The sequence below is a fragment of the Beta vulgaris genome, chromosome 1 (assembly GCF_026745355.1).
Source record: "Beta vulgaris subsp. vulgaris cultivar EL10 chromosome 1, EL10.2, whole genome shotgun sequence".
Taxonomy (NCBI): domain Eukaryota; kingdom Viridiplantae; phylum Streptophyta; class Magnoliopsida; order Caryophyllales; family Amaranthaceae; genus Beta; species Beta vulgaris.
Genome location: NC_079202.1, coordinates 58956286 through 58971414, shown reverse-complemented (window position 1 = coordinate 58971414; position 15129 = coordinate 58956286). Strand labels below are relative to the sequence as shown.

The 15129-nt window shown below is 40.5% G+C and overlaps 1 protein-coding gene across 1 annotated transcript; it reads right to left on the bottom strand.

Moving 5' to 3' along the window:
• Positions 1-9525: 9525 nt before the first annotated feature.
• On the bottom strand, positions 9526-13711 carry LOC109135812 (uncharacterized). Its single transcript, XM_019251394.3, has 8 exons — positions 13655-13711; positions 13505-13523; positions 13255-13319; positions 12819-12837; positions 11483-11544; positions 11239-11335; positions 10117-10211; positions 9526-9828 (listed from the first exon to the last, which is right to left on the bottom strand). The coding sequence occupies exons 1-8, from the start codon at positions 13696-13698 to the stop codon at positions 9759-9761; spliced, it is 471 nt and encodes a 156-aa protein (XP_019106939.2). The 5' UTR covers positions 13699-13711; the 3' UTR covers positions 9526-9758.
• Between the last annotated feature and the right edge of the window lie 1418 nt (positions 13712-15129).

The following is a 15129-nucleotide window of genomic DNA, read 5'->3' as shown; positions in this document are numbered from 1 at the left end:
GTAGGGTCGGAAAATTCTATTCATAAGGTCCATGAAAACTGCAGGTGCATTGGTTAACCCAAAAGGCATAACCGTAAACTCATAGTGGCCATATCTGGTTCGAAAGGCAGTCTTAGGTATATCATGATCAACAATCCTCAACTGATGGTAACCAGACCTTAAGTCGATTTTGGAGAACATCCCCGCACCCTGAAGTTGGTCGAACAAATCATCAATCCTAGGTAATGGATACTTGTTTTTCACAGTGACATTGTTCAACTCCCGGTAGTCTATACATAACCTCAAGCTACCATCCTTCTTTTTCACAAATAAGACGGGTGCTCCCCATGGCGACATGCTAGGTCTAATATACCCTTTTCTAGAAGTTCCTCTAACTGGTTCTTTAACTCATTCATTTCTGCCGGAGCCATCCGATACGGGGCTTTCGAAATGGGTCCAGTCCCAGGTACTAGGTCAACGGTGAACTCTACATCTCTCCTTGGAGGCATACCAGGTATTTCCTCAGGAAAGACATCCTGGAATTCTCGGACTATGGGCACATCTTCAGGCCTTAACGGATCATCCTCCACTCTTCTCACTGAACACATAAATAGGGGCCAACCCTTGTCTACGTAGTTCTTAAGTTGTAACGCATTGATAACTTTAATTCCTGGTTCTCGAGGTATCCTCCTATATGACACTCTTTTCCCCGAAGGGTCCTTTAGTTCCACTTTTTGCGCATCGCAATCTATCTTAGCCCTGTACTTCCCAAGCCAATCCATCCCCAGAATGATATCTAGGTTTGATAAGTTAAACTCTATCAGATCAGAGGGAAAGTATCCCTCACCTATCTTTAATGGCACTTTTAGGAATCTTTTAGAACAATTAACAGTCTCCCCAGATGGAATGACTATAGGCATAGAAATCGACTCAGACTCGACCAATGTTAAATTTCTAACAGTTGCATGGGCAATAAATGACAAGGATGCTCCAGAATCAAATAAAACTTTAACAGGAGTGGAGTTGATAGAAAATGTACCCGTGACAACGTCTCTACGAGCCTCTTCTTCTCTAGCCGTCATCATGTACAGCTTCCCTTTGCCCTTATCTTGGGAACTAGTTGCATTGTTACATTAGAGACTTGGTTGCTGGTTTGGTAGCGGGCTTGGAATAGTTAGAATTCCCATTGTAATTACCTCCCCCGTTACCATTCCCGTTACCATTTCCGTTTCGGGGCTTGTCCCCATAGTTCCCCTTCCTTTGGCCATTGGGGTTTAGCTTGTTTTTCGAATAGCATTCATAGGCTCTATGCCCCATCTTCCCACATTCCCGGCATTCAACCTTGTTACCCTCACAATCCTTACCAGGTGGTTGTTCGGGCACTTTCTACACCGATATACACGCTCAGGTCTGCGGTTATTGGTGTTATTGTTGCGGTTGGTGTTGGGATTAGGGTTATTGTTGGGTCCCTTACCAAAATTTCTCTGAGGGTTTTGATTTTCTGGTTCCCGTTGTGCTTTTTCTCAAACTTTTGACCCTCAGGGTTTGGGTTATCCTTACGTTTCTCGCCCAGCTTACCCCCTTCCTCCCTTTTCCTGATAGCATAAAGGTGGGCAGCTTTGCCAAACACATGGTCCAGAGAGGTGAATGTATCTCCCCCCAGTCTACCCTGCAGGTCAAGGGTAAGTCCCAATTCAAAACGTGAGGCTTTAGCCTCCTCAGTAGGGGCATCTTTCTGGGGCAAACCTCATCAGTTCAATAAATTTTCGGTAATATTCCTCTACCGACATGGTCCCTTGTTCCAGCATCATGAACTCTTGGGCTTTTTGTTTCTTAAGATACGGAGGGTAGTACTTGTCTCTTAGGGCCTTTTTAAAAGTTTCCCACCCGAAACCCGGTTGGCTGAGAAGGTTGTCCTTAGCCTGGGTCCACCAGAAATGGGCATCCCCCTGCAGATAGTAACTAGCTAAGGGCACTGTTTTCTCGTCAGGACAGGTTAGGGTGAAGAAAAGCTTATCAAATTCCCCAACCCAGTTTTCCAACTCTTCAGGTCCCCCTTTTCCATTTAGTATAGGTGGGTTCCTACGGGCCACTTTTTCAGATAGGTCCCCATCCCGGCTGTGACCTTGGGCTAAGTTGGCTGTAATCTGTACTAGGTCACGTATCGATTGCTCGATGTTAAGAGAGGTGTCAGGGGCGCCTCCCGATCGAACCATTCTGCGCTGAAATTAACATAGTAGCTATTTCAGTGACTTACACATAATTTTTGTTTTAACTTATTCAACGAATACACATTTAACATATAAACATATATTGCGAACACCTTTAAGTCTGTACTGACTTGCATTACAATCATCCAAAATAAGATGCCAAATTAACAATAAAAGATAATACTATGCACTATTATTGAAAATGGGAATGTAATATTTGTAAAGAAATACTATATATATATATATAATCAAATAATGTTACTCCCTAATCGGCATGCAAGCCTTATTATCCCACATAACAAATGAACAAAAACGATCAAAATAAAACAAAAATCCTAATCCTACATATATGTTCAAAAGAACTATGGGCAAGACGGTGAGCTTCATCCTCTGATCCAGAATCCTCCATCCCTCCATCAAGGTCAATCTCATCTGCCTCAGGCTCGCCGTCCTCAAAGAATATATCCTCTAGTATGGGCCCATGGTCTTCCTCGGGGTCTTCTTCCTCGATGGGATCCTCCTCCTCAATGGGATCCTCCTCCTCAATGGGATCCTCCTCCTCAATGGGATCCTCCGCCTCAATGGGATCCTCTCCCTGAACAGGATTCTCATCCTCAACAGGGTCTTCATTCTCAGCAGGGTCCTCTTCCTCAACTGGTATATCCTCTAGTGGAGGTGGCTCATCATCATCATCCTCCCCATGTAACCCTGGTACAACCTGGACCCCACCCAACACTATAATGAAGGTCCTATTGTTCCTTTCATCATCAGAGACGTAAGTGACTGTCCTAAGATTCTGAAAGTCATCGGCTAATAACTCATCCTCAAATGGCTGGTATCTTGGCCTTTTGCCACAGGTGCTGATGGCGGTTCAGGTATGACCCCTGGGTTCTCAGAATTCCCATCTATGGCCCTATTGCTCGAACTTTCCCTTTCAGATGAAGTAGAAGGGTTTTGACCCCTGGTCTCACGAACCCTCCACTCATTCTCGCAGTATTTAAGGTCAGTGAGGAAGTGCTTTTCGGAAGGAAGTTCTGGTATCCGTAGGTATGCTTATTCCTATTGAAATACCCTCTGTAGTCCACATATCCCCATACCTACGATGAACAAATCTATATGGCTCTATTCTGGAACATAACGAAGCATGAAGTGTATCCTAGAGCCCTCAGATCGTAACCACTGTTCCCCTTGCATAATTCTGTAATCCATAGCAGACTTCATTTTAAAGAACCACATATCCCAGTCTTCCCTACTTGTTTCATCAAAAGTCCTTACAACCTATGTCGTGAACCATCTGCGAAATTAAAACAAAATAGAATAGTCTAAGTTTTTGTAAAGAGGTAAATGCTCATTTTAACTTTGAAATCCACAAGTGAAATCAAGCTCATTTCGATCAATAAAATAGTTTTTATACTTAAATAAGTTTTGAGTCTAATCAATTTAGACCTATCTTTGTACACTCTCTTAATCTAGTCACATTTGAAGATTTCAAGAATCTTTCACCATTTCAATTACACAGAGAGCACATACAAGTTCGAGATACAAACAAAGTGCAATGATAACATGCCTATGACTTAATGCACATGACATGATCTATATGCTCCTAGCCCATACTACCCGTTTTGAAATCGTTTCGAAAACGTCTTTGAAAATAGGAGCTTCTGGCTCTGAATCCAGTTTTGTAACACCCCCAAAATCCATACACGTCTAATGCTACGTCGCATCGACTTTGGGAGTGTTACCGCCGCGATGGAACGCAAGGCATAATTAGAAATACGGTAACTCAAATTCATTGTCTCAAAACCAAATTGCAGCGGAATAGAAAATGTAATTACAACTCGGGAATCATAGATGACCCCTCTTTATTCAAACTCAAACCATGTAACAATGTTCTATAAAATTCATTAATACAAACCAAAAGTTAACTTCAAACTACAGTCTAGCCCCCTATGCTTGATGCATGCAGCAGCACCAGCTCACCTAGTCTGCTCCCCATTGAAGTATCAATAGTTCATCACAGGACAACAAACACATAATAACACACAGTCAGCTATGCTGAGTACGTAATGAACCATTGAAACTATATGAACATAAATGATGCATACATTACAACTGTATATGAACCTACGTTATCTCACATCCTTTAATCTTTCATTATTTGGCATCGAACGGGCACCGTCATCTTACTAGAATCATACGGGCTACTGAATCCTTAATAGACAACTTGGTCTATTAGATGAAATGCAAATACGGTTTTGTTCCGTCTCACACCCATCACCTTAGTATGCATACCCCCAAGATCGAACGGAACCTTCCGCCTACTTGAGTTATCAAAATATAAGGACACTACTGTCGTCACAGTAGGCCTGCGTAGGAGTGTAGGACAAGTCCTACACTCCCCCCATTGTTCTATACTTGTAGGGATCCAACTACAAGTATCGCCATAATCTTCTTTTTACACAACATTCTTTTATAACTTTAAGGAGTCATTTACATACTCTCTTAATTACCAAACTCAATCTTATCCCTAGTAACACTCTTGTTACTCTATAGATCAGATTAATAATGCTGATGTTACACTACGATAGAACTTCGCATTTCAATGCAACATATTTCAATGCATCATATTGATTTCACGTTATAAACGTCTAACCAAACAATCACAATCAAATGTTCCCTATCATGGTACTAGGTTCCAATAACATGAACTGCAACCTAAACATGATACTAAGCTTTGAAAGTAAACTGGTACGCGTACGTACCTTGTAGCGGAGAATTTTCGCTGACTTAATAGAACGAGCCGCTTATGAAATTGGGACCTAAATCGTTAAAACAAAGCTTTAGTGTTACGTCCTTGATAACACTAACAACTACTACGTACTAAGACCATAACGATCTAACGATTCGAATTACGCAATAGTTAAAACCTTATTCCAGAACTTTCGTTATAATTCTAATCTAGTGAATTTAACGTCTTTTAGAAGTCAGAGTTAGTGAGTAACTAAGTTAGTTAGTAACATTAGTCCACTATTTTACCAATCCAAAAGTCATAAGTCCACCTGTCTTATGTCCAAAGTAAGTCATATGTCCAAAAGGTAAGTCATATGTCCAAGAGTAAGTATATGTCCAAAAGTAAGTTCCATGTCCAAAAGTAAGTTCCATGTCCAAAGGTAAGTCATAGTCCCAAAGTCAGATTTCATGAAACAGGTTACCATGAAACGATAACTGTAACTAATAATAGCACACTTTTCCTACTTTCAACTTATTCCAATTACAAACCTAACCAGAATTTTACTTAAAACAGAACAATAACTTAACTAGTTAACAATCTAATAAATTATTACACAACTTACTTACTAATTATTAATTACTAATTACTAAAATACAACTTACGTAATTAGAAAAACAGTAAATATAAAATAATTAATAAACTGACATACTAAGTTAAGTACAAAAATTATACCGCTAGACTCGCCGGCGAAAGAATTCCGGCGACCGAAAACCATACCACACACGCGCACAACACCGAAACCGGTTTCCGTCGCCCAAACCCCTTGCGCGACCCAGATCCGTCGCGCCACACGCTCGCACGACGCGGAACCACGCTCGCACAAACCTTCTCGCAATCTGTCGCGCAGCTACACTCGCACGACCCCGATTCCTCGCGCACCCTCACCGCAGCTTGGCGCACTACCCTCGAACACCGCGACCCTCGTCGCAGCACTCGAACCCGAACAGCGCACACCCTCGCGCACCTTTCGCACCAAAACCCTCGAACACCTTCGCGCACCTTTCACACCAAAAACTCTCGACAATTCGCACGAAGCCCTCGTCTGAACTCGCACAACCACCGGCGACGAGAGGGAGGAGGCGAGAGGAAAGTCAGCGAGAGTTTGAGAGAATCCGAGAGAGAGATCTGAGAGAGGGAGAAAAATTCGAGAGAGAGAGAAGGAGGGAGAGGTCGGCTGAGGAGAGAGAGAGAAAGGCAAATGTCGGCTGAGGAGAGGGAGAAGAAAGAGTTTAGGGTTTTTCTGAAATTCCCTCTCCTTTTCTTTTTATACTCCTTTCAAAAGGTAGTAACCCTAGGTCAAGTGAAGATTAGGTTACTCTTTTAAAACTCCGAAAATGTCTAACAATTTCATATTAATTATAATTTATTCCTATTAATTTGTAAATAAATTAAAATACCTTTTTATTAATTCTTTATATTTTCTTAATTAGTACGAAATTGCTACTAAAAATACGGAGTATTACATCCTCATACCCCTACCTACCCCCCACCCCCTACCCCTACCTACCCCCCTCCCCATACCCTTACCTACCCCCCTCCTCCTACCCCTACCTACCCCCCTCCTCATACCCCTACCTACCCCCACCCATTTCTTATAACGTCTATTTTATGATCTTTACTACCAAATACCAAATTATGTTGCGTTTTCTTTACTTTAAAAACACGTTCTTTCCCCATTCAAAAAAAAAAAAAAAAAAAAAAAACAAGTTATTTACGCTCATCCCTACCCCCCACCTACCCCCCTCCCCATACCCTTACCTACCCCCCTCCTCCTACCCCTACCTACCCCCCTCCTCATACCCCTACCTACCCCCCACCCCCTACCCCTACCTACCCCCCTCCTCCTACCCCGACCTACCCCCATCCTCATACCTCTACCTACCCCCACCCCTACCCCTACCTACCCCCTCCTCCTACCCCTACCTACCCCCCACCCCTAACCCTACCTACCCCCCACCCCTACCCCGACCTACCCCCTCCTCATACCCCGACCTACCCCCTCCTCATACCCCTACCTACCCCTCCTCATACCCTACCTACCCCCCCCCCTACCCCTACCTACCCCCTCCCCATACCCCTACTACCCCCACCCCTACCCCTACCTACCCCCCTCCTCATACCCCTACCTACCCCCCACCCCCTACCCCTACCTACCCCCCTCCCCTACCCTACCTACCCCCTCTTCATACCCCTACCTACCCCCACCCCCTACCCAACCTACCCCCACCCCCTACCCCTACCTACCCCCCTCCCCTACCCTACCTACCACCCACCCCCTACCCCTACCTACCCCCTCCCATACCCTTACCTACCCCCCTCCTCCTACCCCTACCTACCCCCACCCCTACCCCTACCTACCCCCTCCCATACCTTACCTACCCCCTCCTCCTACCCCTACCTACCCCCACCCCCTACCCCTACCTACCCCCTCCCCATACCCTTACCTACCCCCCTCCTCCTACCCCTACCTACCCCCACCCCTACCCTACCTACCCCCCTCCTCATACCCCTACCTACCCCCCACCCCTACCCCTTCTACCCCCTCCTCCTACCCCGACCTACCCCCATCCTCATACCCCTACCTACCCCCACCCCTACCCCTACTACCCCTCCCCATACCCTTACCTACCCCCTCCTCCTACCCCTACCTACCCCCTCCTCATACCCTACCTACCCCCCACCCATTTCTTATAACGTCTATTTTATGATCTTTACTACCAAATACCAAATTATGTTGCGTTTTCTTTACTTTAAAAACACGTTCTTTCCCCATTCAAAAAAAAAAAAAAAAAAAAAAACAAGTTATTTACGCTCATCCTACCCCCCACCTACCCCCCTCCCATACCCTTACCTACCCCCTCCTCCTACCCCTACCTACCCCCCTCCTCATACCCCTACCTACCCCCCACCCCTACCCTATCCCCCCTCCTCCTACCCGACCTACCCCATCCTCATACCTCTACCTACCCCCACCCCCTACCCTACCTACCCCCCTCCTCCTACCCTACCTACCCCACCCCTACCCTACCTACCCCCCCCCTACCCCGACCTACCCCCTCCTCATACCCCTACCTACCCCCTCCTCATACCCTACCTACCCCCCACCCCGACCTACCTACCCCTCCCATACCTTACCTACCCCCCACCCCTACCCCTACCTACCCCCCACCCCTACCCCTACCTACCCCCACCCATACCCTACCTACCCCACCCCCTACCCCTACCTACCCCCCTCTTCATACCCCTACCTACCCCCACCCCTACCCCAACCTACCCCCCACCCCCTACCCCTACCTACCCCCCTCCCCTACCCCTACTACCACCACCCCTACCCCTACCTACCCCCTCCCCATACCCTTACCTACCCCCTCCCCCTACCCCTACCTCCCCCACCCCTACCCTACCTACCCCCCTACCTACCCCTATCTACCCCCCTCCTCATACCCCCACCTACCCCACCCTACCCCCCCCTCTACTCCCACCTACCCCCCCACCCCTACCCCTTGTTACCCCCTCCTCATACCCCCACCTACCCCCACCCCTACTCCTAACTACCCCCCCTCCTCATACCCCCACCTACCCCCCTCCTCATACCCCCCTACCCCCACCACCTTACCCCTATCTACCCCCTCCTCATACCCCCACCTACCCCCTCCTCACACCCCCACCTACCCCCACCTACCCCCAACCCCAACCCCCTACCCTAGTTTACCCCCCACCCCCTACCCCCACCTACCCCACCTACCCCACCACCCCCCCACCAACCCCTACCCCACCAACCCCCACCTACCCCCACCTACCCCCCCCCTACCCTACTTACCCCCACCTCATACCCCCACCCCTACCCCACCTACCCCCCACCCCTACCCCTATCTACCCCCCTCCTCATACCCCTACCTACCCCCTTCCCCGTACCCCCACCTACCCCCCACCCTACCTACCCCACCCCTACCCCTACCTACCCCCTCCTTTTACCCCTATCTACCCCCACCCTACCCATACCTACCCCCACCCCTACCCCTACCTACCCCTTTCCTCATACCCCTACCGACCCCCACCCCTACCCCCTACCCCCTACCCCCTACCCCTACCCCTAACTACCCCCTTCCCTATACCCCTACCTACCCCCTACCCCATACCCCTACCTACCCCCTACCCTATACCCCACCCCATCTACCCCCTACCCCTATCCCTACCTACCCCTTCCTCATACCCCCACCTAAAAACATATAAAGTGTTTTCAACTTGTTATGACTTATTCATATTATATTTTTTTCGTTCCAATTTAATTGCAACACTTTCTATTTTAGTAAGTTTCAAATTGGATGTTACACTTTCATTTTGAGTAATAATTCTCTCTATATCTGTCATATCACATGAGGCTCTTTTGTTTTCTTTCTCTATCTCTCTCCTCTTCATAAATTGCATAGAAGTCCGTAATTTTAAAAGTCTCACGACTAATTTGAAACGAATAAAGTAGCTTAATTCACAACTACAATTAATTTCCTTAGTAATACAAATTCTATTACTCATTGTTTTGTAAATTCTCAATTTATATTATTTTAAATAGAACAAAAATGTAGTACCTTATATTAAAGATGATAAATTAATATATGGTGTTGTCTTCTACAATCCAATCCACTATAACCCATGAAAGAAAATTTTGCAGTTCATCGGAAATTAAATAACTTGATCAGTTGCATATGAAAAGATTATTGAAAATAGCATTTATCCAGCTTAAGGTCTTTGTGCTTTTTCACACTTGTAGGCTGTGGGAATTAGTTTCGGGAACTAAATTCTTGATTTTCAGACGAAACGATACTTGAACATGCAAGCATTTCATCATTTCTGCAACAAAGAGGGAAGATTTTTCAAGATAAATAAGGTAATAAATGTACCTCAACTAAGAAAGGAAAGAACGAGGATTAATCTACCAATTAGCCTAAGGGCCTATTCTTCCCAGCTTATTTTTTGTTCAGTTCAGTTTAGCTTTGGACAATACTTATACTCTCACATATCACTATTCATTTCAGTTCATCAGTTCAATTCAATTCTTTTCAGTTCAGTTTAGTACATTTCAGTTGTTTAATGCCGAAAAGAACAATACCTAATTTTCATTTAGTTAAGAGGATTTACCCGCTAAGCATTTCTGGCAGATACTCTTCGAAGGGTTCAATATTCGGCTCAACTAGTGTCTGATTTGCCCGCTTTCCTTGCTTGATTATTTCTTTCTATCACACAACAAAGTCCAAATCGAAATTATAATTAGGCAAAAGCTAATGAGCGTCCCTGGACTGCTACATAAGGTAGACATAATATATGATTTCTTTCTTATATTTAATAACTTTACTAAAAAAAAGTGCACCTAGTTCCCAAATAATCTGCATTGTAAATAGGAAACTCAATTACATGCTAATTACCATTTACAAGACACATACAAAAATCTTTACAAAATTATACTTCCTTCATTCCAAAAACTAATGCAGCACTCTGCACTTCTTAGGTCAAATTATATACTTTCACCATTATATAGGGAAAAAAAATCATGTGAAATCTTGTTAGACGGACTTCGATGTGTAATTTTAGAATATCAAATTTTTATAACATAATTAATACTCACGCTAACCTTAATTAGTAGGGAATGTAATTATGTAAATCCTTTTTTTTTTTTACGGAAAAAACTAGCTTATTCATTTAACAAAATCACATAATTGAGTACTAATGTCATAATCTCAACATGAACTTCCTCAATCCAAACTCTCAAGTCTCAACTCTTCATAAGTATGACTTGTCTGAGCTAAGTTATGTGCTACCTTATTGCTCGGTAAGGAATATAAATCTAGTTACACATGAATTATGACATCAATTCTAAGATGAGTTGGAATTTGGAAAGCTTCGAAAATCTATTACTCCCTCCGTCCCATAATATAGCGTCTACTTCATTTTTGGTGGGTTAAACTTTGAAACCTTTGACCAAATATTCTCATTTGTATATATATAAAAACATATTTATGTGGGATCTTGTTAGATTTGTCTTAATGTGTAGTTCATAATATCAACTTTTTATATTTTTTATTAATACGGAATTGAAGATATATATTAAAGGTCAAAGTTACGTCTTGGAGACCGTATAAAAAATAAACAAGCACTATAGTTTATATTATGAGACGGAGGGAGTACATTTTTTTTTTACCAAAAGAGATAATGGACAACAATAATACTTCTACAAACTTTCTATTTGATTTTGTGACTGCTTACCTTGCGTTGACGAACTCTTTGAAGGGATTTCTGTAGACTTTCTTCCATCTCCTTTATCTTTTCAATGCTTTCAACATTTTGTGGATTCTCCCAATAACTTATAAGCCAAAAATAAAAGCTGTCAAACTATTAAACTTTACATTTCTCCAAGACACCAACATAACATCATATTTTTGACATGTCAACAGAACTCAACAATTAGTAGGAGTATATTAGAAGTACATTCTAAAACAATAAGAACTACCTTTTCTTTAGTTTGAGATTAGCAAGTTCATTCTTTAGCTTATCTAGTTCTTGTTGCATCTCCTGTTTCATAATCTCGCAAATTAAAATCAAACAATTTGATCATGTGTAGCTCCAAACATAGATATCTAAAGCGAGGTGGTGGGGAGATACAGATACTAATTACATATCATGAGAATAGTGATTTCAATAAAATCGAGAAGGTCTTTTGAGATTCGGATTTATACGACATATTGTCTAAAAAAATTTATCAAACTGTAAAATAGAGGTATTGAACATCATGCCTTGATACGACATATACAACTTGTTTTTTCTGATCTGATCTGAATAGATCTGAAATAAGCAAAAATAAGGTGAACTGAACATAGTCTTATTCTAGCTAGCATAGCCTAATATTATGTACAACTATCTTTTATTGATCCTAGGATTTTTTGTATAGGTGTATTTTGTTTTGTCTTTTTGTACACATATTCCTAGGTTTTGTTTTCCTTCTCTAGTATATATAGGCCTTGTTTGGTTGTATAAATTATTTTTTTCAATGTATTTGAAATTCCTAGGAAGTGTAAAATTGTTTTTGGTTGATATTGGGAAGTATGGGAAGTTCTAATTACCTAGGGGGACCTAGGTAACTAACTTCCTCCATTTTGGACGAAGTAGAACTTCCTAGAAAGTGCAAATTCCCATGGTTTTGCCAACCAAACAACTTCATATACTTCTACTTCCCATGATTTGTTTTGTCAACCAAACAAGGCCTATGTGTGATGTATACTGTAGCGTCGTGAGAAATTGATTATGAACTTTCCCTGTAAAGAGAAAATACACATAAATAGAGAAAGAGGTGTAGCATAATTTGTGCTCACAGCAAACCAAGCTCGAGTCTTTGTGAAATTCTTTAAGAGGATTACTCCATAAAGACACTCCTAAAATTTGCGACTATTTCAAATTAGTCAATAGTCTGTAAATTTTAAAGAGGGCCATGCATATGGTAAGGCTAACATCCTATGCAACTATTGTGTATTCTATCAATGTAGTGCAACTAATTAACGGTTAACCAATCAAATAATTTTAGAATCGTCCTCTTTTTAAAACAACTAAATCCTTATAATCTTCCCTATATTTTTCGGGTTATGAGAGGGTTACATCGTGTAAAGAAAATCTTTGCCGTGGCACCTGTAGTTGTTTTGCTTCCTAATTCACCATTTTAAGGGGGAAAAGGCTCTAAATTCAAGTAGCTTGCAGCAGCAAAAATTTTATGCAAAATTTGGCATGGGAGGGAGTATACGATGTATAGGACTACATGAGAATAAGTACTTCTGTGAAGGGGGTTGTATACTGACCTCGGATCTCTTGACCTTCCTGCGATTATAAGAAATAAACATAGTATGATATAAATAATCATGATACCATACGAGTTAAGTTGTTTATAAAATGTACATGTGCATGGACTGCATGCAGTCCTGCATTATTGCGTAAATAGAGGAACATTTGATTATGGCTATGTTTGGCAACATATTTTAAGTCACCTTAAATAAGTAGGTGTTAAAAGTTTACGTCGCCTAAAATAAATAGCCGTGTTTGAGATAAGAGTTTAAATAAAATTTAAGCTCTGAAATTGAGCTGCTATTAAATATAGCATCTCAATTTAAGGTGTTTAAATTTTCAGCAATGACCTTATCAGTTCAGCTCTTTTCAACTACCTTGTCAGTTTTAGCTGTATTTCAGTTTATGTTCCCAAACATAGCCTATAATGGTAAAGAGAGTAGGAAAACATACCATGCCTGAGCAAGGCTTTGTACGTCGATATTGTATCCTTCCTTTTGATAATTAGTTTTCATTGTCTAATTGCAATAAAAGAAGTAAATACATTTATTCAGATATAATGAGTCGATATGGCACAACTATAAAAAAAAAGTAGGAAGTAGTACATCATCCCACAAAATTGTATAGTAAATCAATTGTGATGTTAATAAACATTATTTTACAAGTCCCTTTTGGGTTAAGCGGATAAAGTTTAGATTTTTACCTGAATGTTGTCATGCCTCCTGAATTCATTCATAATACAAAGAGTTGAGTAAACGATCAATAATCAACGGAGGGACTCAAAGCAAGATGAGTGTGTAAGAGAGAGTAAATATAAATTCATCTATGACAAGTAGTCGTTAATAAAACTAACCTCTTTTCTTTATCAGCAAAAGGTATCTGGGAAAATCTCTTCATAATATTCACAAGATTGCTGAAATTTACACAACAAATAACAAAAATTAGAGTTATTGAAATACAAAGGGGTTGAAAAAGGAGCAAAAAGTATTTTGTAAGAAAAAATTAAGAATGAAATTGAATACTTGAAAGGTTTATTAATATGAATATGAACTATTCTTTCTACCATGCACACTTTTTTTATAGAGTACGACAAACGTACATAATATATTCCCTTTTCTTGAGACTAAGGGCCTGTTCTCTTCGGCATAAAATAGCTGAACTGAACTGAACTGAAATGAAATGAATAGTGATATGTGAGAGTAAAAGTATTGTCAAGAGCTGAACTGAACTGGTCTGAACTGAACTGATCTGAACTGAACTGAATTGAACTGAACTGAACTGAACTGAATTGAAAATAAGCTGGGGAGAACAGGCCCTAAGGGCCTGTTCTATTCGGCATAAAACAGCTGAACTGAACTGAACTGAACTTATTGGAGCTGAACTGAACTGAACTGAACTGAAATGAATTAAATTAAATTAAATTAAATTAAACTGGATGTTATAAATATATAAATAATATTTTGAACAATAATAATATAAATATTAAATAATAATTATAATGATAAGTAATAATAATGAATAATAATAATAATAGTATTTTGGATATTTTTAAATGATAGTTATAAATATATATATTAATAATCATAAATTATTAATAATAATAATTAATGATAATAATGATAATTAATAATTATTATTTTATATTATTTGTATTAATATATTAATACTTGAAGATGATATATAATAACAATAATATCTAAGAAGTAAATTAATAATACTATTTTAATAATTATATTTAATAATATAAAAATATTTAGTAATAAAAATAATGATTGGGTTGGACCGCGAAAATTACATTATAAACCATCTTGATGCGATTTGATTGGTTTATGGGCTAAAAAAAGTGGGTTTATTTGTGCTTTGACCTATACCATGTTCCTCCTAATAATAATAGTAATAATAATGAGTAAAGCTATAATAAACAAAGTAATATATAGAAACAACAATAATAATAATACTACTTAATAGTAATGATATATATTTAAATAGTAATAATAATAATATTATTAATTATAATCATAATAATAATGATAATAATAATAATAATAATAATAATAATAATAATAAGAGTGGACTAATAACACTATTAATAGCGGAAAAAAATTCAGATAGAAAAGATGTCCTTTAAGGTACTCAGGTAAACTCTCATATGAGATTAGTCCACTCGTCGAATGCGATGGAAAACTCAAAAAAAATAGCTTTCTTTTCTTCAATTCCATAGCAACTTAAATTCTCACAGCCACTTGCACCAAATCAAACAAGAACTCATGATCATGATTCAAGAACATGTTGACAAAGTAAATTATTTCATTATATTGCAATGACAAG